The 24359-nt window shown below is 33.9% G+C and overlaps 1 protein-coding gene across 18 annotated transcripts in view; it reads right to left on the bottom strand.

The window, feature by feature from the left end:
- Positions 1 to 12636: 12636 nt before the first annotated feature.
- LOC115211758 (inter alpha-trypsin inhibitor, heavy chain 4) overlaps positions 12637 to 24359 on the bottom strand; it is a 63054-nt gene continuing 51331 nt past the window's right edge. For 6 of the 18 annotated variants that reach the window (XM_029780410.2, XM_029780411.2, XM_036502853.1 and 3 more), the window contains 6 exons: positions 22539 to 22568; positions 20519 to 20548; positions 16476 to 16634; positions 15434 to 15538; positions 14007 to 14291; positions 12637 to 12867 (listed from right to left, as the gene is read on the bottom strand). In XM_029780410.2, the coding sequence (XP_029636270.1) occupies positions 12734 to 12867; positions 14007 to 14291; positions 15434 to 15538; positions 16476 to 16634; positions 20519 to 20548; positions 22539 to 22568 (743 nt within the window). In that variant the 3' untranslated portion in view covers positions 12637 to 12733. The remainder of the gene's footprint in view (positions 12868 to 14006; positions 14292 to 15433; positions 15539 to 16475; positions 16635 to 20518; positions 20549 to 22538; positions 22569 to 24359) is intronic. The other 12 variants (XM_029780413.2, XM_029780415.2, XM_029780417.2 and 9 more) reach the window with 3 other exon arrangements.

Genomic DNA, 24359 nt, shown 5'->3' with positions numbered 1-24359 from the left:
GAACTGTTTCATATATATATATATATATATATATATATATATATAAATATATATGTATGATGTTACAAAGTTAGATGGAGTATCGCTTTTGTGCAGTGACCAAATAAATCCCTCATGACAAAACATAATCATATCCTGAAACGAAATCTAAACAAGGCATATATATATATATATAATATATATATATATATATATATATATATATATATATATATATATATATATATATATATATATATATATATATATATATATATATATATATACATATATATATATATATGCCTTGTTCAGATTTTGTTTCAGGATATGATTATATATATATATATATATATATATATATATATATATATAATACAAAGTCAGAGGGAGTATCGCTTTTGTGCAGTGACCAAATAAATCCCTCATGACAAAACATAATCATATCCTGAAACAAAATCTAAACAAGGCATATATTTCAAGTATATATTATACATTACGTTTCAAAGTTGCTGCTTTTAATACAATTAGTTATTTTCTTTATAATAAATTGTTTCACTTTTAAATCAGTATATTTTAAAATAAATTTACGAAACTAATGATTTTGTTTAACAAACATGTTTAATGTCTGCTTGTTGATGAATACCTGTTGATATCAATTTTAATACTGGGTATAGTACTGTTTTCTCTTTCATAAAGTTAATATTTAATTTCTCCTTAAGTTGGTAAGCTGGCAGAATCATTTGCTCGTCGGAAAATTTGATGAGCAGCATTTCGTACGCCTTTACGTTCTGAGTTTAAATTCCGCCCAGGTTGACTGCGGCTTTTATCCTTTCGGGGTCAATAGAATACTAGTTGCTATTAGAGTCCGTCGAGCCGTCTGCAAGGCTTAGTGCTTTACATCTTTACATTTCCCCAGTCACCCTGTAAAGGCAATAAAAAATCAATATAAATGACATTTTTGTGAATTTTCTATCCAAAACCCAATCAAAATGCATGAAACTTGATACGCCAATTGAACGCCAGCTAGCTATATGTGATTGGTCGGGGATTTGGACAGTACTCGCGTGTATGTGCGCACGCACGCAGCTGTATATGCATGCACTAGCACTACGACCCGGCAACGCCGGGTCATAGTGCTAGTATTATATAATACATTTGCAATGACGATTTAAATATATTCTTTAGTCGCGTTAAACATCTTCTGCATTTATCAATAAACACACACACACACACACACACACACACACACATACACACACACACACACATATATATATATATATACATATATAGGTTATGAGAGGCAATGGTGTCAAGAAGATCCAAAGGTGTCAGGTAATGCTGAGTAAGTGCTATGGACATTTATAAAGAGAAAGTCTTACAGCTGTTTCCGGGATATTTTATATATCCCTTCATCGGAGATGGAGCGAGAAAATGGTCAAGCAATAGTTATTCTAGAGAAGATATGAAATAGAGAGTGAAGTGGAGGAATTAAAATAGGCGTGAGATATGCAGGGATACTGTATCTGCAAAATCTCTGCAAATCTCACGTCTGTTTTCATTCCCCTACTTCAATCTCTATTTCATATCTTCTCCAGAATAACTATTGCTTGACCATTTTCTCGCACTGTTTCCGATGAAGGGATATAAGGGATATATAAGATATCCCGGAAACAGCTGTCTTTCTAAATGTTCTGAAATCTTTCACAGCCTTGGAGTTGTATCCCATTTTGTTAATTGTATATATATATATATATATAAGCTACCAAATTGACGGTGTATCAAGTAATTTTATTACCTTTCTCTTCCGTATGCCTGCGAGACTTGGACGGTTTATGAACGCCACACCAAAAACCTAAACTACTTCCACATGAACTGTCTTACAAAGCTGTTGAAAATTACCTGGAAAGACAAGGTCCCAGATATGGACATCTTCTCTCGAGCTGATCAGTCACGTATCTACATGATGCTGAGGAGAACGCAAGTCAAGTGGGCAGGCAAACTTGTTGAATCGCCTGACACACAACTCCTTAACAGATTGTTTTACAGTGTATATGTAGAAGGTAAGCGCATGCAAGGTAGACAGAAAAAGCGCTTCAAAGATATACTCAAAGCCTCACAGCCTGGTGAAGATGTACCAACTGCCAACAAAGAGAACAGAATTGCAGGAGCACAAAAAAAACGCGAAATGCGCAAGTCCAGGGCCAACTGCTCGCCTTCAATCCCAGCAGATCACCAATGCCTGACCTGCAGCAGAGCTTTCCGAGCATGCATTGGAGTGATTGGCCATAGCCGGAATCACCGTGCCCCGTCTTCTTCACCCATGTGATGTCCTTGGTCATCGTGGACAACGACAAATGAACAAATAAGAATATGTATGTGTATATGTGTGCGTGCGTATGTGTGTATGGGGCGAGAGAGAGGTGGTACCAAAAATGTCTACATACATTGAATGATTATAAAGGTAGTGTTTATCAAAATACGTTACATTTTCAAAATTTAATAGGATCTGCAGGACAGAATTTACTTCTTTTCATGAATGCCGGTTTTCGATTTGATGATCTTTCTGTTTTCAAGCACTGCTGATAAAGCGAAGAAATGTTATCACAAACATGAAGAAACCCTTTCGTTCAACGGCTGGTGTCAATTCGTCGGACGTCTCTGGTTCTGTGCCCAAAATTTTGTTTTTAAGTATCTGTACCCTAAATTTTGTCTTTCAGTATCCATAAAAAACAGTTCAGTGTTATGAGGTCCGGTGAACGCGGGAGATATTCAAATGAAGCTCTTCCTCCAATTCACATATTTGGAAAAACCTCATCAAACTAGGCTCTTACACTACTATGGCACATACTGCTGCAAACAAACTCCTTTTATTCAAAACTCTCTTCAAAGAATGACACGAAAGATTGTGACACAAACCTCAAAGAAGTGGGTAATAAACCACTCTATATTATAAATTCTGGTAGCATGATTTTCCTTCGTAATATGATTATTTGATCCCCACTAGTTATGGTCATCATGTGATATTTGTGTTAAAAACAATATCCATGACTGAAATGAAATTAGATTTCTATACTCCAAACCTTTAGTAATAATCATAAAACTCGTGTTACAAAACAAAAATTAAACTGAAAAGTACAATTTTTAAGGATTTTGTGACAATGTAGATATTGCTTCGTTTAAGCAAAGTTAAGGACTCATAACTAAATAATAAAGAGTTACATTTACAGTAATTAATGTAAATATAACATCATTGCTCGAAACAATCTTTATCGAAAAATGAACATCTACACATCTTACGAGGTACTTCTCACAAAATAGCATTCTTCGGTTCAGATCATCTTCATTGAGAACATAAACTACGCTTGTGGTGTAGCGTTTTCAGTGACAGTGCTTCAGAATATAATGGATGTTTGATTATGAAATTATATCTCACTCCACGCGTGATGCACCGATTTCTTAAGCTCTGGCAATACGTTTCTAGTGCCATTTCTTATTTTGACTGCTCGGAGATGGATGTGCGCGTCTTCCGGGATTTTTCTTGAGGACATAAGGATTAATTCCATCTTTCAGAAATTTATTTGTAATTCAAATGACAGTAGGTGTTTGAACCCCCCCCCCCCAACTGTTTTCGAACTTCGGCGGTGTTTTGAAACTTTCAGTAGCCCTTATGGATAAATTTCCTTCGTTCCATGCTTAGTCTGACACTATTCATTTTTTTTTCTGTAATGGGTTAAGTGTAAACAGAAATAAAAATTCAGTTACCAGTTGTTAAAAATATATTTACGTTTTCGAAGTACCCTAAATATGTGTGTGTACTTATGTGTATGTGTGTATGTATGCATTACTTTCGGCGGAAAAATACAAAGTTACATACTTTTGAACGTTCCTCGTATATATATATATAATATATATATATATATATATATATATATATATATATATATATATATATATATATATATTTATATATATATATATATATATTATATATATATATATATATATATATATATATATATATACTCCTTTACTCCTTTACTTGTTTCAGTCATTTGACTGCGGCCATGCTGGAACACCGCCTTTAGTCGAGGAAATCGAACCCAGAACTTATTCTTTGTAAGACTAGTACTTATTCTATCGGTCTCTTTTTGCCGAACGGCTATGTTACGGGGACGTAAACGCATCAGCATCGGTTGTCAAGCGATATTGGGGGACAAACACAGACACACAAGCACTGACACATATATATATATATATACATATATAGAACGGGCTTCTTTCAGTTTCCGTCTACCAAATCCACTCACAAATCCGAGGCTATAATAGAAGACACTATCCCAAGGAACCACGCAGTGTGACTGAACCCGGAACGATGTGGCTGGTAAGCAAGCTACTTACCACACAGCTACTCCTGCTCCTAGCTACTTACCACACAGCAACATATACACACGCGCGAACGCACACGCACACACACACACACACACACACACATATATATAGTCAATTCAAATAAAGAAACAATTCAATTAATCGAATAAAAACGGACAACATGTCGACGTGCATACGAAATATATTATTAGCATGACGCTCGGTAAAAAAAGAGTGTGTTTGACGCTTCGAGCATAGCTCTTCGTCGGAAAAGAAAAAGTGAAAGTCCAAAGAAGAAAATCGCCAGCAGCACGCGTGTAGTTAAAATGCTGAAACATTTCTTAAGTCTATCCACATGTTGTCTGTTTTTTTTTCGTTTATTTGAATTGTTTGTATATTTCAATTGACTATTTATCGCTCGCTCACACGGGCCGTCCAGGTCCTTCCAACTCATTTCGAGTATTCGATTCATGGATTTCTTTCTCTACTCTTAGATTACGTTACCTTTAAATCCCTTCGGAGTACGTTGTTTCTTCACCTTTGATAATATATATATACATAAATGCATATATATATATATATATATATATATATATATATATATATATATATATATTATATATATATATTGATATGTATATGTTATATGTATATATATATGTGTGTATACATTTATATTTTATATATATATATATATATTTGTGTGTGTGTGTATGTATGTATGTATATAATAATAATAATAATAATAATAAAATAATATAATAATAATAATATAATAATAATATAATAATATAAAAGAAGAAGAAGAAGAAGAAGAAGAAGAAGAAGAAGGGACGATGAAACTGTACATTTCTAAAGGATTCTTCGATGATGAGTGAGTCATATAAATATGACATTAACTCCATGGCACTAACTAACCTATACTTGATATGTAGTACTAAATATATAGCACGTGGAAAAACAAACACAATTACTTTGGGGATGAGAATGACAAACTATATAAATGATGATGCGTTCGATTTTAGTCATCAAAAGCACATAGAACAGAACACGGTAGTTTGTTGCTCACGATTATATTCTGTTGTGTCTGGAGAGTGTCATGTCTTAAGACCTTATTATCTAACACACTCACCGGTTCGATTTCAATTCATATATTACTCTGCGTCCGCAAATGAATGCAGTGTATTGTAATCATTCGTTTTAGTCTGTATGTCTGTGTATTTGCAAAATTACTGGAAAACGACAGAATGGATTTTCACCACATTTGGCAGAAATACTCGTTGGGCAAGTGGCTCGAAATGGAACCCCCAACTTGACTGGTCTCGTAAAACATCTTCTGCATTTTTAAATACACACACACCCAAAGACATATATATATACATATATAGGTTATGAGAGGCAATGGTGTGAAGAAGATCCAAAGGTGTCAGGTAATGCTGAGTAAGTGCCATGGACAGACTATAGTTGAGCTCCATGTTCGGTGAGTATGCGAATGAGGAGTCCAACGAAGGTCATATATTAGCATGTATATATATAAAAAGTTAACAGAATGAGATAAAAATCCAAGGTTAGTGAAAGATTTCAGAACATTTATAAATAGGATGTCTTACAGCTGTTTCCAGGATATTTTATATATCCCTTCATCGGAGACGGTGCGAGAAAATGGTCAAGCAATAGTTATTCTAGAGAAGATATGAAATAGAGAGTGAAGTGGTGGAATGAAAATAGGCGTGAGATATGCAGAGGTATTGTATATATAATATTATTTCTAAGTCTCTCTAAAGGTGACTACGGCAGCGGTACTAGATATTAACATTTACCACCATGCTAATATGGCAGTCCATAAATATAGGAGGAAAGCTGCCATCGCCTCTAACTAGCTATATGACACACGAACCTGTGTCCATTATAGCCTATATAAAATTTCTAAGGTGCAAAACCATTGGTCACTCTATGACCTGCCTATAAATAACTTAACTCCCTATAAATACATTACGGCTATAGCGTTTAGAACGTGCTTTGTGCTTCTTCGGATATATGATCTACTAAAGATATAATAATAATAATAATAATAATAATAATAATAATAATAATAATAATAATAATAATAATAATAATAAATGCCCTGATGCAGCACCAGGCAATGGATCTCATGGCTTCTGATCTTAACTCATTGGGAGAGTTGTCATGTACATTGTTTTGTCTTGGTATAAAAGATGGGATACAGCAAGTATTCTGCCCAGTACCACAGATTTGCTTGTCAGTTGTTTGACCATAACCAGTAGAGCATGTCCCTTAGTGGCTGACGATATGCGCATCCCTGATCACGAGCAGAAGTAGTGGGGGATCATCATAGCCATATGTTGAGAGGAATTCTTTGGAGTTTGGATAATTATCCTTTGGAAACATGGGTATTCTGTTCAACATCCTTAAATCACCCTTATTCAGGGACATTTTGAACGAGATGGGCTAATCGACATGAAGAGAATTCTAACTGGGCCCACACCTGCAAGGTCATGTGCTGTTTATCTTGAAATGAGATCACTATATCGCGCACATATGATTGTGATGCATGTGCCTGGTGTAACCTTATCAGACGGGTAGTCATGATGGGTATACTGGGCTTTGTATATTTTACCCCAGTGTTACTTTGATGGCATGCACTGCTTTCTCATTCAATAATAATAATAGTGATAATGATTTCTTTATTAACCACAAGGGTTTATATTAATGAAAACATTATGGACAGTACGAGACAAAACAAAGAATGTGTGTGTGCATGTGTATGAGTGTGTGTTGTGAAGGTTTTGCCTGTAAACAAAACTTACAAAATTATAAATAAAGAAGGAAAGAAAGAAATCAACAGCGTGTAATCCTCAATAAGGGTGAGACGTTCGAGGGCTGCTCATAGAAATCCCTATAAAACAACATGGAAACCCTGACTTTTGGGGCAGTTGAATTTTTTCGTTTCATTGTCTCTCAACTACAAACATATGCTCAGGGCAGGCCCATTCACTCGCTACATTCTCATAGATAAGTGAATGTTTGAGTATATTCAGCATAAGAGACAACATAAGAGAGTTGATTAGCTGTAGCATGAAGAAATGGAAAGTAGATCTCAGTTTAAGAGAGACATGAGTTTCCAAATAATTTCTGATTGTAACAGCGGAAAGGAAACTGTAACGTTAAGGGAAGGCCTCTCGCTCCTCAGTGGTGCAGTAAAGATGCATTTTCTAAGGGGACTCGTTATCCCCTTTAATATTTGTCGTATGTTTGATCCCCCTCTGTTTAGTATTAAGGGAGGCAAAGGCTGGGTATCAGTTCAGAAATAGTAAGGGAAAAATTAAACATTTGCTCTACATGGTTGATCTGAAGTTTTTTTTAGTAAGAATGAAAAAAGAGATAGATTCTTAATACAGACTGTAAGACTCTTCTGCAAAGATATAGGCATGGAATTTGTCATAGATACATGTGCAATGTTAGGCACGAGAATAGGACAGTTAGTCAACAGTGAAGGCACCCAATTACCAGATGGTCAGGCATTAAAATCATTAAAAGGAGGAGAGTATCTAGGAGTATTACAATTTGATAGGGTATTAACCACAGAAAGGAAGACGAAAATTGAGAAAGAGTACATCGGAAGGGTGAGGAAGCTAATGATGTCAAAGCTGTAAATACTTGGGTAGTATCATTACTTAGATACCCAACAGCTTTTCTAAATTGGACAAAAAATTGCAAAGCTAGACAGGCGAACTAGGAAGGAATTCAATATGAATGGAGGACTCCACCCCAGGGCTAGAGTAGCAAGATTATACCTGCCTTGAAAGGAAGGCAGAAGAGGGTTAATATCAGTAGAAGACTGCGTGGAGGTAGCTAGAGTAGATATAGTCTTCTGTGTAGATAATAGTGAAGAATGGCTTTTAAAAGCTGCTAGAGTCACGGCAAAACAGGGAATCCAAAAACCCAAACGAAGTTAAAAACCAGAAAAAAAAGAATATAAAATATCTGACTGGCAGGAGAAGGTGTTACATGGCAGATTCCCAAAGATAGTTGCAGCAAATAGTTGTAGTGAGACATGGTTAAGATTGCAGAAAGGAAAGCTGAAGAGGGAGACAGAAAGTTTATTTAGTAGCTGCACAAGATCAAGCATTAAGAACTAATTGGATAAAAAACAAGATAAACAAAAACCAAGTAGATAATGTAAATTAAAGGAGGAAAGCGTTACTCACCAAGTACGTGAATGCAGCATGCTGGCACAGAAAGAATACAAGAAAAGACATGACAATCTAGGCAGAGTAACTCACTGGGAGCTATGTAGAAAGCTAGGATCTGACCATACTGATTAATGGTATGAATATGAACCTAGCAAAGTACTAGAAATTAAGAAGTAAAAGATGTGCGATTTCAAATTTCAGACTGACAGAGTAATAGAAGCTAGAAGGCCTGATTTGGTAGTAGTAGATAAAGAGAATAGAAAGGGCCCGATAATTGACTTTACAGTCCCAAATAATGAAAATATTAATATGAGAAGATAGAAAAATATCAAAGTGCCAGGACCTAGCCATTGAATTACAGAGACTATGGAAAGTGTAGGTAAAATGTATCCCAATAGTTATATGTGCATTTGGAATATCCTTAAAGACCTGAACAAATGGATAGAGGAAATAGTCATAAAACCCACTTTAGTACAGCTCCAGAAAACAGTGTTATTAGGGACAGCTAGGATAGTTAGGATGGTCCTTGGCAGCTAAGGTTACTTGTTGTAGTCCGATGTAGGATTGTTTCTATTCCAACAGTCTAATCTGTTGAATGTATGGGAAAATACTACTACTACTACTACTACTACTACTACTCCTACTACTACTACTACTACTACTACTACTAACTACTACTACTAATATAATAATATATAATAAGAAGAGAATAGAACCACTGTTATTGCATTGAAAGAACTCTGGGTGGTTTTTATCCCAATAGTTATATGTGCATTTGGAATATCCTTAAAGACCTGAACAAATGGATAGAGGAAATAGTCATAAAACCCACTTTAGTACAGCTCCAGAGAAAAACAGTGTATTAGGGACAGCTAGGATAGTTAGGATGGTCCTTGGCAGCTAAGGTTACTTGTTGTAGTCCGATGTAGGATTGTTTCTATTCCAACAGTCTAATCTGTTGAATGTATGGGAAAATACTAACTACTACTACTACTACTACTACTACTACTACTACTACTACTACTACTACTACTACTACTACTACTAATAATAATAATTAATAAGAAGAAGAATAGAACCACTGTTTATTGCATTGAAAGAACTCTGGGGTGGTTTTAATGACAGAATGGTGTTGATTGTAGCGACACACATCTGCCCGTCTGGTAATGACATAGCTAAGTTGTGTCTAATACATCTAAGATCATGTTGTAATATGATCTTAGATATATTTGTCATGACACCAAATCGCTGGTGGTTTTAATAACCTATTTAGTGGTAGTTCAATAACAGTTAGCAGTCCATGTAATGAAATTTCCTAGTTGTGGTTATAACTTCAAAAACTGTTCAAAATGCATGTTGATGTGTGTTATAAGTTATATACGTAGTTATAGTTTGATCACTTTGAGACTGAGAGAGAGAGAGAGACGAGAGAGATGAGAGAGAGAGAGAGAGATGAGAGAGAGAGATGAGAGACAGATCAGAGAGAGAGAGAGAGAGAGAGGAGAGAGACCAGAGAGAGAGAGAGAGAGAGATGAGAGAGAGAGAGAGAAAGAGAGATAGAGAGAGAGCGAGAGAGAGAGAGAGAGAGGAAAGACATAGAGAGAAAAGATGAGAGGAGCGAAGAGAGAGATAAACATAGAGAGTGAGAGGAGGAGGGAGAGATGTGAGGGAGAGAGAGTAGTAGCGATATGGTTTATTACTTTGGGATCTAGCTTGAAATCGTACACTCTATACACGAAAGGTGATCCGTCAGAATCTGTTTTAAAATTTAGCGTCAAGTCAATGACCATAAATATTGAGGGAAGTTAGCTTGAATTGTTCTGCTGTTTGTATGATAATGTGGTCGATATACTGCAAGAATGTTATTTATAAAGCTATTTTCGTTGGAGAAACATTACAAGCAGGAGTATTTAATAGGATGATATGGATCTTTAAAAAAAATATGATGGTTCAACTGGTTGCAGTTCGGGAGGTGAGAAGACTTACAATGATATCACCTGATTATTTGATATCCTGAAGTAAAACGAAGCACATTTATGGTCAACTAGCAGTATCGCCCGGCGTTGCTTAGGTTTGTAAGGGAAATAACTATAAAGCATTTTTAGAGAGTTATAGCCAAAAAATAGCAAAAAAATGGAAAAAAAATGATGGTAAATTTTTTTTTGAGATTTAAAAAAAGTGGAGTTGCGTCCCCTAGACAGTTTGTGGTTCGTTGTTTCTGATTCTCGACCCCATGTCGAAATTATCGATTTTTTCAGAAGTCAAATTTTCGCTGCGTTAGTTTTGAATTGTGACATTGGCTATATGTGTGTCAAGTTTCATCAGAATCGGTTGAAAGCCGTGGTCAGGGTGAGGGTACAAGCAAACAGACACACAGAAACACGCACAGACAAACTGCCGTTTATATAGAGAGAGATATAGTTAGAATAAAAATGAGGGAAGTTCGGAGTAATTAATTCAATATATCTGAAGATCCAGGAGGAAGAGCACGCTATGCATAAGATCGATGTGCTATAGTTTTTCTTGATCAGATATTCAGATACTCCCAAGAAATTGGACTCTGTGGTAAGACACTAAAAATTTTTAGAACTTAATGCGTTAATAGGTTGGTAAGGTTGGCACGTAAACAGCTAGGCGATAAGACTAACATTGTCTCTGTCGTGTGAGACGTAAAATTGTCACACGAAGTGGCGATCCATATGTATGACTTTTAATAAAACGAAGATATAAGCTCAAAGCAGAATGAGAAATAATCGAACAATCGTTGATGAATGGAAGAGTTCGGTATGGGGAAGATAAGGCGGATGTATATATTATGAGAAGGAAGCTTATGGACTGCATTGAAAGTGAATAAAATCCTACATTTGGACAAACATTCAAAAATAAGGATTAGGATAATGGATATAGAGTGAGATAATTCTAGCTCAGAAAACTGTAAATACGTGTGATCTTATTCACAATAGTAGCTAGTGGGAGAGTCGATGATGTATCAATGTCGAATGTTTTCTATGTCAGTCGTATAACGGTTTGCTAGTATATTAGCCTATATTATATTTGTGCAACAGAGAAAAGGCAATATTTGTGATGTAAGTGGTGACACAACTATTTCAGCTTTGTCGTGACGGGAATAGATTATATACCGGAAGTTTATTGCTGTCAGTTTGATTGAAAGCATTTTACATTAATTTAAAAACAACTCTAACTCGTTACAATCCCGCAAACGAGCACCTGTTCAACAAACCAGATATAGTAGCTTGCCTTCTCTCAAATTACACTCTACAAACATGAAAAAAGAACACAGTAAATAATATATTCATAGAGGTAATATATTTAAAGACAAGCTGGGATGATGAGGGATGAGATACCTTTGATAATAAATTACCTGATCAGTGATAACAACAACAAAGCAACAATAATAATTTTAGAAGTTAATTTCAAAATGTATTTATTAACTGAGAAGAGTGACTAGTACATATTTTTCTGCTTCAAATTTGATTCGGAACAAACATTTGTTGAAAAATGTACACCGTCCTCCAAATCCGTGTAACAATTTCAAAATATTCTCTTTTTTAGTTATGTATTCACAATATTTAAGCAGAGTAGATCTATAATTATTTTATTAATCACTGGAGCTAATATATATCCATGTGAAGCAATCTAATGTAATCTCTAAATATGTAACTAATAGCAGCGTAATATATATATATATATATATATATATATATATATATATATATATAATATATATATATGTATATATATATATATATATGTATATATATGTATATATATATATATATGTATATATATATGTATATATATATATGTATAAATATATATATATGTATATATATGTGTGTGTATATATATATACATATATATATATGCATATATATATATGTATATATGTATATATGTATAAATATATATATATATGTATATATATATGTATATATATATATATATAAATATATATATATATGTATATATATATATATGTATATATATATATATATATATATATATATATATATATATATATATATATATATATATATATATATTGGTGCATGTTATAAAATTCAGATAGATTTCTACATCATAATAATTTTAACAAGGTAGATTGCTTTTTCGCATTAAATCGGTATCAAACTCGTTCTTGCCTCTCACATTGTAAAACAAGAGGATAAACTTCCCCTTGATGTCTTGTAATTTACTTTATTAAAAGTAGCTGCTTTGTGAGACAATACCATCTGGTTCGGTGCCTTTTCAGTACATTGGAAGGCCTTTGCATAGTCACCTGAAATAGAAAGGCATTAATAAATTAATAATGCATCGTCATTAGACAGTGGATCTTCGTTAACATTCTTTTTAAGATGCATTCAAGACAGAAAACATACTAGTTGTTTATATATAAATGTTTAAATAAATGTATAAATAAATGTATAAATAGATAAAACGTATTTATATAAAATACCAAATACCCATTTCCTGTGCGAGGAGGTGCTAAAAAGTTTCTGGTTTTGGGTAAAAGAAAATACAGAGAAGTTAATTATGATTTTAATCAACATACTCTCCTCTCAAATCCATACATTTATTGCCGCGGCCTTTTAGTTTTCCTAAGCACTGTAAAAGAACTCGGAAGCCTAGGCCTCCAACAAGAACTTTTGCATACTCCTAAAGCTAGGAACTTTTCAGAAAGACCCTCGAATATTATTCAAAATTTAGTTACTTTGGTAAAAATAGCTTGAAAATGCATCTTTATTTTTTAAAGATTAACTTGTTTTGTGACATCTTATAATTTCAAATGGAATTCGGTCTACAAGAATATTTATACAGAAGTTTATTGGAGCAATAGTAGAAGTCGCAAATAGTCGGTAAATCAATATTCTATGGACAACGAAAAAGTAGTTGTGTGTTGCTCCACACAAGTGACATTTCATATACCGATTGAATTAATATAATACTTTAAAATACTGTATTAGCAGTGTAAAACTGTTAACATATATCAAGAAACTGTTAGCCATTAATCAAGCATACAGTTATTTCTTTATTTCTCTTCTGTTTACATGCTAATAGTGGAGGCACATAGCCTAGTGTTTAGAGCAGCGGACTCGCGGTCGAGGGATCGCGGGTTGGAATCTCAGACCGGGGGATGTGTGTGTTTATGAGCGGAACACCTAAGCTCCACGCGGCTCCAGCAGAAGGTAATGGCGAACTTCTGCTGACACTTTCGCCAAAACTTTCTCTCACTCTTTCTTCTTGCAGCTCATGTGCGACGGCCGGTGCCCCGTCCAGGTGAGGAACCTATACGCCAAGGAAACCGGGAAACCGGCCCTTATGAGCCAGGCATGGCTCGAGAAGGAACAAACTTACAAGCTAATAAAATCTATTCTAATACAGCCCCAAAATTTATTTAGTAAAAAATCTGTTACTTACTCAAAATTCCTTTGGGTTTAATAAATTTACTCAAAAGATCCAAATGCAAGGAAATAAGTTTTTCAGAGTTGATAGTTTTCTGAAAGTTTATTCTTAATCTGATGAAACGTTTCAGAGTGATGCGAACGTTTTTCCTTCTGGTGGTATTATAAGTTCTTCCTTTTATTTTGAAATACTCGGGAGTAAATTCAGATACTTTATTTCTCATTTTTATATATACTTTATCAAGAGTTTCTAAACAATTAGTGCGTGATATCCTCTTCACATGACCATAAATAGATATTTCTGTAGAATAAAGGCAATATAGAAAATTAACATTAAAATATGACACGAAAACGCATACGCACATACACACATGTATATATAATATGAATTTTACAATATATAAATTTATTACATTAATATAAAATAAAATACAAAAATAATAAATCTCAAAGCGAGTTATAAACAGTAGCTACAATACATCGTGACGTATATTTGCCATTGAAATATGGCTAACCCCTAAGAGTGGATGCTACTGTAGTTTGTAGCCCCAGGAGGCCACCGCCTCCAGCTGGCTATATACACACTTTCTGTGCCCTATCAGTATTTGCAAAAGGAAGTCACCATTGCAATACTGATAGGGCACAGAATGTGTGTCTATAGCCAGCTGAGGCGGTGGCCTCCGGGGCTACAAACTACAGTAGCATCCACCCTTAGGGGTTAGCCATATTTCAATGGCAAATATACGTCATAAAATACAAAAGTTATTTTCCTAATATATTAAAGAATTTACGTATATAATATTTTATTAATTTTCTACTTTGAAATTAGAAGACCACACACACATACACACACTGAACGGGAAAGTTTGACAGTGTCTTCTAAGTTTCTGCTTGTTCGCTGTCATCAGAGTGTGACAAAGTCTGATTACACACACACACACACACACACACACACACACACACACACACTCACACGCACGCACACACACACACACACACACACACCACACACACACACACACCACACACACACACACACACATGTCTGTGTGTCTTTCTGTTGTGTTTGTCTTTTACCACCGCTTGACAATCGGTGTTGGTCTATTTATGTCTCTGTAAAAAGCAGTTCGGCAAAATCGATCAATAGAATAGGTACGAGACTTTACAAAAAAATGTAAGTACTAGGGATAATCCGTTCGTCTAACTTCTTCAAAGCTGTGTTCTAGCATGACTGTAGTGTAATGATTGAAATAATCAAAAAGTTAAAGGTAAGGTGAACATAGAAGCTATTACCGTTAAAAATTAAATGATACAGAACAATAAAGAAACCTGAGTAAATGTTCCGAAAACAATGAAGGACATATTTCATACTGTTGTGGAAAAAATAAAACATTTTTAGCAAATTATATTAAGATAAATGTAAAACAATATTGAATCACTTACTTGCATATTTATCGTTCAAAAACATGATTCCTGTTTGGTTTCTGCAGATAGTATTATCAGTGAAACACAAGTCTAACTTACAATTTAATGGTTTTAAGGCAATGGCTAAAAAGACAAGGAAAAACAAACAAAAATAATCTTCAAACAATTCACGTGCGAATGTAAACCTGTTTACGTATTTTTACTAAGCAAATCACAGAGTCATATACATGTTTAGGTATGCATATTTCTTACTGAAATACTAAAAACAAGAGAAGCGTTCTTTTATCTTACTCAAACAAAAAGTTAAGAAACAAATTCATTATAGAATTTATATTCCATAACAAATTGGAAGATATCGTGTTTTCTCGTGTTTCATGTTTAATTAATCGATTACAAATTTCTACAAAAATCTTATGAACAGTATATTCAGCTTCCTAATAACTAAATACCTTGATGTTAATAAATTAAGTTTTTACAAATAAATTATAAATATTTTGTTATAAATTAATAATAATTAATCATCTTGGTCGTACTGTATTTGGCAACAAATCTTTGGTATGGAACAAAGACGTTAATATTTATGTATGAAATACGTATATCAGTCTTGTGAAAGAGTAATAATAATAAACCATTCAACGAAATTAATTAAGCCCATTAGGATAATATAGCTAAAGAAAAGAGACCTGCACTGTGTAACTGGTATCGAATGAACGGAGAATGATTATTGGAGTGTACGTAAGAGGCAACACAACCGTTTTTGTTTACATTTCCTTTTGACAAAACGTTCTTGAAGAAAATAGTGCAGATGCTATTGAGCAATATTGTCACCATTCCATACAAATCACATCAAAATTCATTAATATGCTAATATTAATGATAAAGGAATGTGAAGAACAATTTTGAATTTTACATCTAAGATAACCAATGTTGCTGATACAGTTTTAATATTTAGCTCCTATATATTGGTTGAAGTATCACGATTAAGAATTAAACATATATTCAAATGTTAAACGTATAATATTGAGAAAAGTATAATTAAAAATGTAACATGTTTTCTTACCAGGAGCATGAAGAAAAATTGGTAGCGGTTTTCCTGTGGTTGTAGGTTTTCCTGTGGTTGTAGGTTTTCTTGTGGTTGTAGGTTTTCCTGTGGTTGTAGGTTTTCTTGTGGTTGTAGGTTTTCCTGTGGTTGTTGGTTTTCCTGTGGTTGTAAGTTTTCCTGGAAGCATTATGGATGAAAAAATAATAATTATGCAAAACATTAGAAAAATAGAAATAGTCTGAATTTTGAAATATACTCAAAGGAATAAAAGTAAATTTTAAATTATATCAGGTCGTCAAGTATGAAATTTGTACTAAGGTATATGGTAATATTTGAAAGCTGCTCATTTTGCACCATTATTATATTTTGACAATCTTTATTTTTTGTTAGAAAGCTGACACATCTATTTCTTTATTCTAACACATTTTGTGCCTTATAAAGTATTTATATATCATTTTTGACCTTTTAGTTTAGCCCCTTGTGGGTAGTAAAGAAATAGGTATTTCGTCTGCTGTTACGTTCTGAGTTCAAATTCCGCCGAGGTCGACTTTGCTTTTCATCCTTTCGGGGTCCATTAAATAAGTACCAGTTACGCACTGGGGTCGATATAATCGACTGAATCCGTTTGTCTGTCCTTGTTTGTCGTCTCTGTGTTTAGCTCCTTGTGGGTAGTAAAGAAATAGGTATTTAATTTGCCGCTACGTTCTGAGTTCAAATTCTACCGCGGTCGACTTTGCCTTTCATCCTTTTGGACTTGATAAATTAAGTACCAGTTGTGTACTGGGGTTGATGTAATTGGTTATCCCCCTCCCAACAAATTCCAGGCCTTGTACCTATAATAGAACGGATTGTTGTTGTTGTTGTTATTGTCGTTGTTGTTATTATTATTATTATTATTATGAAGGCAGCGATCTGACAGAATCGTTATATACCAGGTGAAATGCTTAGCGGTATTTCGTCTGTCTTCGTGTTCTTGGTTCAAATGTCGCCGGGGTCGACTTTGTCTTTCATCATTTCGGCGTCTGTAAATTAAGAACCAGTTACGCACTGGAGTCGATGTAGTCGACTTAATCCCTTCCCCCAAATTTGAAGCCGTGTGCCTATAGTAGAAAGGATTCTTCGGGGCTGATGCAGTTTCGCACCCCTCCTTGTTTTGAAAATTTTTTTCCGGATCCCTACGTTTTAAATGTCGGTGATTACGAATATGCAAAAAAAAAATTTAACCCAACTCCCCACCCCTACCACCCTTCTCACCGTTACCATCACTTCCCACCCCTACCACCACTCTCCACCCCAACTACCCCTCCCCACCTCTACCACCACTCCCCACCCCTACTATCGTTCCCTACCCCCTTAAAATTTTGTACTTTTTCGAAATTTTTCTTCCCTATAATTTAGATGACGGAGATTCCGAATATGCAAGAAACAACGTTTTCGTAACACCGTCTTCTATAGGATCGCCATATTTAATTGACAAATATATTTTATAAATATACGGCCAGGGATACATAGACAAGCAAATAGAAAAATGGATGAAAAAGTTCAAAATTTTAAATTGGTTAAGGGGTGAAATTTCAGCCCCTTATTAAACTTTATAACATTAATTATTAAAAATTAATGTTTGTTTCTCATAAAATGGAGTATATTTAATTTACATTAAATTATTATTTACGATCATTTAAGGCAAACACAAGTAAAACGCAATTTCTTTTCACTTTAATGTTTGTATATTTAATTTCGATTTGCAATTGTTCGTCAGTTCGCCATGCTCTCTTTAAAGTAAACAAAATCAAAAAATTAAATGGGTGGTGGGGACGGGGGTAAAATTAAAATTTTTTTTTTTGCATATTCGTAATCTCCGACAACTAGTAGGAGTACAGGAGAGTTGCGAAACTGCATTAGCCCCGAGTAGTAGTGGTAGTAGTATTGCACACATACTCAAACACATACACGCACACACAAACATGCGCGTACTCGACGTTCGGACAAAAATTCACGATTTTCTATGTCTAATTTTCCTTGTCAGCTTGATACTTTTGTGAACAATCAACCTCCTTCGTTTTCATGGCCAAGGCGATGGAGGTGCTCGAGAAAATTGTCAGGGACACAAAAGGAATGCATGTACCAGGTTCCGGAACCGTCTTGAAGCTCAGGTGGGAGTTGAGGGCAACTGCTTTCAGTAAACTCTTATTTGCTAGCCATAATCTAGATGATATTCTTTATTTTTTTTTAAATGCGTTTGATTTTGAATGCGTTACTGATTTTTTTTCCTTGTTCACAAATGTCAAATACAGCCTGGACATGTAAGATGTTTTGAGTGTAAGCAATATTCATACAGACGAAACACTGCTAAGCAATTAAGTTCTGAGTTCAAATTTCGCCGAGGTTGTCTTTGCCTTTCATCCTTTCGGGATCGATAAATTAAGTACCAGTTGCGTACTGGGTCGATCTAATTGACTGGCCCTATTTCCCAACATTTCGGGCCTTGTGCCTAGAGTAGAAAAAAAACATCTCAACGTATCTATTTTAAACTAGAAAATGCAATTGGGAATATTTAAATAGTTATATACCTATTTCTTTACTACTCAAAAGGGACTAAACACAGAGAGGATAAACAAGGACAGACAAACGGATTAAGTCGATTATATCGACCCCAGTGCGTAACTGGTACTTATTTAATGGACTCCGAAAGGATGAAAGGAAAAGGCGACCTCGGCGGAATTTGAATTCAGAACGTAACGGCAGACGAAATACGGCTACGCATTTCGCCCGGCGTGTTAACGTTTCTACCAGCTCGCCGTCTCCCTGAAAAAGCATACTTAAGAGACTTGATAAAAAATTGTGGTTTTAAGAACAGAATTTGCCAGTTTAAACTTATGAGAACGTAATTAGTTAATAGTGGTTGATTTCTACATTAAAATGGATGTTACGAATATTGCTAGCAATAATCTAGTTGATATTCTTTCCTTTTCTGAAATGTGTTTAATTTTGGATGGGCAGTTGAGTTTCCTTTGTACACAAGCTGTCAAATTTAACCTGAACACTCTGTGCTTGTATGATTTCTTCTGTGAAATTAACGTGATTTCTTCTGTGAAATTTGTGTGTATGTAATATAGATTACTAGCATTATGACCCGTCTTTGCCGAGTCATAGTGCTAGTGCATGTATATATGTGTACATACGACATGTACATCTATATATATATACATTTACATATAAAATACAAAATATAAAGTTATATCTTGATATCGCTTGTGATAGCAATACTGTTAATATATAACAGACTGGAATTGTAGGACTATTCCATTTCTGCACACTAATTTTATTTTTAATTTATTCCCATTCATGTGAAACCACTTATTCAAGTTCAAATCATTGAAGCAATTTTATACCAATTGCTATTTTTACTTTTGTTATGTTACGATTACATTATACTTTAGTTTGATTTTTATTATTACTTACTACATATAATTCAATTGTTATTATTATCTCTAATTTTTATTGTTAAAGTGAAAGTATCTGACATAAAATAGAGAAATGTTTTTGTTTCACTTTTAACACGTAATACTGAAATAGTGGAGAAGATATGATATTGCTATGGGCTCGCTCTAGGCAAGAAGTTGAACATTCTTTTTGCCCATGAAACTACATGGACCCTAAGTAAGGCATGTGTAAAAATTGAATGGAATTGGTTGTGTAGTTCTCAAGTTTTAGGGAATCGTAGTGGGGAAGATATGATATTGCTGTGGGCTCGCAATAGGCAAGAAGTTAAACATTTTTGGCCGATGACACTCCCCGGACCCTAAGTAAGGCATGTGTAAAATTTGAATGAAATTGGTTCTGTAGTTATCAAGTTTTAGGGAAACACACAAACAGACAGACAGACACACATTCTCAGCTTTATATATATAGAAATATAAATTTTCAGATCGTTACTACAATATCAACAATGTGAACATATAGCTATAGTGATATATTGGGTCGCTAATGTAGATTAAAATCTTAAAGCAATTATTTTAAACTAGGAAATTCAATTGGAAATAATTTAAATAGTTACATACGGCGTGAAGGAAGTCCGTATGTATCGAGAACTAAAAAAAAACATAAAGAATGATATACATATAAATTACGTGGTTATTGAAGTATATATTTCTCTGGTTTATTTATATATTTCTTTATTGCCCACAAGGGGCTAAACATAGAGGGAACAAACAAGGACAGACAAAGGGATTAAGTCGATTACATCGACCCCAGTGCGAAACTGGTACTCTATTTATCGACCCCGAAAGGATGAAAGGCAAAGTCGACCTCGGCGGAATTTGAACTCAGAACGTAACTTCAGACGAAATACCGCTAAGCATTTTGCCCAGCGCGCTAACGTGTCTGCCAGATCGCCGCCGATGTATATAGTTTCTGGAATGAAATATTTTAAACATTTTATTTCAAATAGAAATTACAATATGAGAAAGGGAATTGTAATTATTTCTTTAACATAAAAATTTTGATTAAATAATTGTGCTTTTAAAAAAGAGGATATGGCAGTTTAAACGTATTAGAACGCAAGCAGTTAATTCTGGCTGATTTCTACTTTAAAACTGATGTTACAAATATTGCAATAATGAAACTGAAAAAGCTAACTTGCAGCAGAATTCAGTGTCATGAGTTAATGTTATGATGACAAATAGAAAAGCATTTTTCCCTTGAAGAAAATTAAACAATGTTTCTAGCACTGTCTATAATTGACGTTAAAATTAAAATTGTTCAAAGTTTGCTTATATATTTTTCAGACTACTTTTACAGAGCATTATTTACATTATTTACATTTGACGGATATTTGCCCCCATTTTGTTTGTTGTTAACACGTTTCGGCTGATATACCCCCACCAGCCTTTATCAAGTGTCTTGGGGGGAAATATCGAACCTCGATTCTCATTCCTGAGGTATTTTTCGATGTTATTATTATTGTTATTATTATTATCATTATTATCATTATCATTAGCATTATCATTATTATTAATATCATCATCATCATCACCATTATTATTATTATTATTATTATAATGTTTCTAGCAGTCTATAATTGATGTAAAAATTAAGATTGTGCTAAGTTTGTTTATATATTTTCAGACTATTTTTACACACACACACACACACACACACACACACACACACACACAACAGGAGAACGTGCTCAAGGAATGTATTCGTTTCATGATTAGTAAAAATAATTTTTAGAGTTTTGACCATAGCGCTTCACCGGAATGGTGGAATGAAAAGGTTCGAAGAAGACATATTTAAAGTTTTTTTTCTCATAATTAGTTCGTCAATAACAAAAGTTGGGTATTAAGAAATGTACATCGCTGTTTAAACATATTAGGACGTACGTAGTGAATTCTGGTTGACCAGTGTATCAATTGGAGTCATTCAGGACTCCAGTACACGGAGAGAAAGGCAAGAAAATTATTGACCACTGATAGCAGCTAACCCAAACCCTAACCTGCACTTTAACTAGTGTTTGATAAGTGCCAATGCACAAAACTATTAGCCCTTGTATCACTTGTAACTTTTACTCTGCATGTGTATAACACACACACACACACACACACACACACACACATATATATATATTTATATATATATATATACATATATATATATATATACAAACATATTTAAGACGTTTGATAAAAAAATTGTGCTTTTTAAAACAGGACATGACAATTTAAACTTATGCGAACCTTATTAGTTAATTGTGGTTGATTTTTACATTAACATGGATGTTATGAATATTGCTAGCAATAATCTAGTTGATATTATTTCCTTTTTTGACATGTGTTTAATTTGGGATGGGCAGTTGAGTCTTTTTGTACACAAACTATCAAATTTAACCTGAACACACTGTGCTTGTATGATTTCTTGTGTGTATGTAATATTATAGATTATTTAAATTTTAAGATTGTTACTACAGTATGAACATATAGCTATAGTGCCATATTGGGTCGCTAATGTAGATTAAAATCTACAAGAGCAACTATTTTAAACTGGGAAATTCAATTGGAAATAATTTAAATAGTTACATACCGCGTGAAGCAAGTATTGATAGACGGTGAACTAAAAAATAAAGAATAATATACATATTAATCACGTACCAATACACGAAGAGAAAGGCAAGATTGACCTCTGATAACAACTAACCCTAACCCTAACCTGCATTGTAACTAGTGTTTGATAAGTCCCAATGCACAAAACTATTAGCCCTCTGTATGTGTATAACACACACACACACTCATATATATATATTTGAGAACAAAGTGTACGTACGCCGCTATATATATATATATATATATATATATACATATATATATATTTTACTTTTTTGCCTTAGGTTTTCAACATGATAAATGTATTATAGACATCTGGTCCTACTTTTTAAGTTTCAAATTTAGTTAACGGAGTTTCTTCTATAAAAACAATCATGATTTTATTTCTTTAAAAAATATTGTTTAATTCTATTTGATTATTTATTTAACTATTATTTTTATTATTGCTGACCTGAGGAGTGACGATACTTTTAAACTGAATTGTTTTTCGATAAAATTTGAATTTATATATTTATTTTGTAAAATTTAATTTAATACTAAATTCAATTTTTCCCTGTAAGTTTCGAGTTATACTCCCTATTATTATTATTATTATTATTATTATTATTATTATTATTATTATTATTATTATTATTATTATTATTATTATTATTATTATTATTCAGTAGTTTTATTTTTATAGCGTGCTTTCACTTCACTACCGAGCGCAGCTCTGTGTGCCTTGGGTATGTGCTGTGATTTGTTGTGATGCTCTGATGGTTATTGTATTGAAAGTGTTGTGTGTAGGATGTGTGCATAGCTTATTATTATTATTATTATTATTATTATTATTATTATTATGCGATGTCTTTGTTTCCGATGTTTGTGGATAGATTACGGAGCACTGTTTTATCGCTCTCACATGTTAAACGTACCCGGTGTTCTCTGTTAAACGTCCCCCGGTGTTCTCTGGTTAAACGTCCCCCGGTGTTCTCTCGTTAAACGTCCCCCGGTGTTATTATTATTATTATTATTATTATTATTATTATTATTATTATTATTATTATTATTATTATTACTGTTATTATTATTATTCAGTAGTTTTATTTTTATAGCGTGCTTTCTCTTCACTACCGAGCGCAGCTCTGTGTGCCTTGGGTATGTGCTGTGATTTGTAGTGATGCTCAGATGGTTATTGTATTGAAAGTGTTCTGTGTAGGATGTGTGCAGTGCCTAGTAGTGCAATTTTCTGTATGTTATACGTGTTTGTAAGTCCTGGTGTTTTATTATGTATTTGTCTGAATATTTTTTATCATACCTAATGAGCCTACTATGAGAGGAATTGTTTCTGGTTTTAGATTCCACATTCGAGTTACCTCTATTTCCAGGTCTTTGTGTTTTGAAAGTTTCTCCATTTCTTTTAGAGACACGCTGTCATCTGCTGGTATTGATACGTCAATTAGAAAGCATTTCTTTTCTTCATGACCTCTGACATCTACACCTGGCCTATTGGCCTTAATTTCTCTATCTGTGTGTATTGGCATATCCCAGACTATGGTTGCTTTCTCGTTTTCTGTGACCTTTTTTGATGTTTGCCTATACCATCTTTTTTCTGTTGTTATTCCATAATGTTAGCATAGCTTCATGTCTGTGAATATATTCCTTCTTAGCCATGACTGGGAAGCCAGAGATAATATAATATATTGTTTCTTGTCCATCTCCACATTTTCTGCAGTTACTTCTTCTTATTCTTTTTATTATATGTTTTTGGTAATTTCTGGTGGAGAGGCTTTAGTCTTGTGCTACAATTAATAATCCCGCC

The sequence above is a fragment of the Octopus sinensis genome, linkage group LG5, assembly GCF_006345805.1.
Source record: "Octopus sinensis linkage group LG5, ASM634580v1, whole genome shotgun sequence".
Lineage (NCBI taxonomy): Eukaryota > Metazoa > Mollusca > Cephalopoda > Octopoda > Octopodidae > Octopus > Octopus sinensis.
Note: the sequence above shows the minus strand (reverse complement) of the source record. Positions and strands in the feature narration are given on the sequence as shown.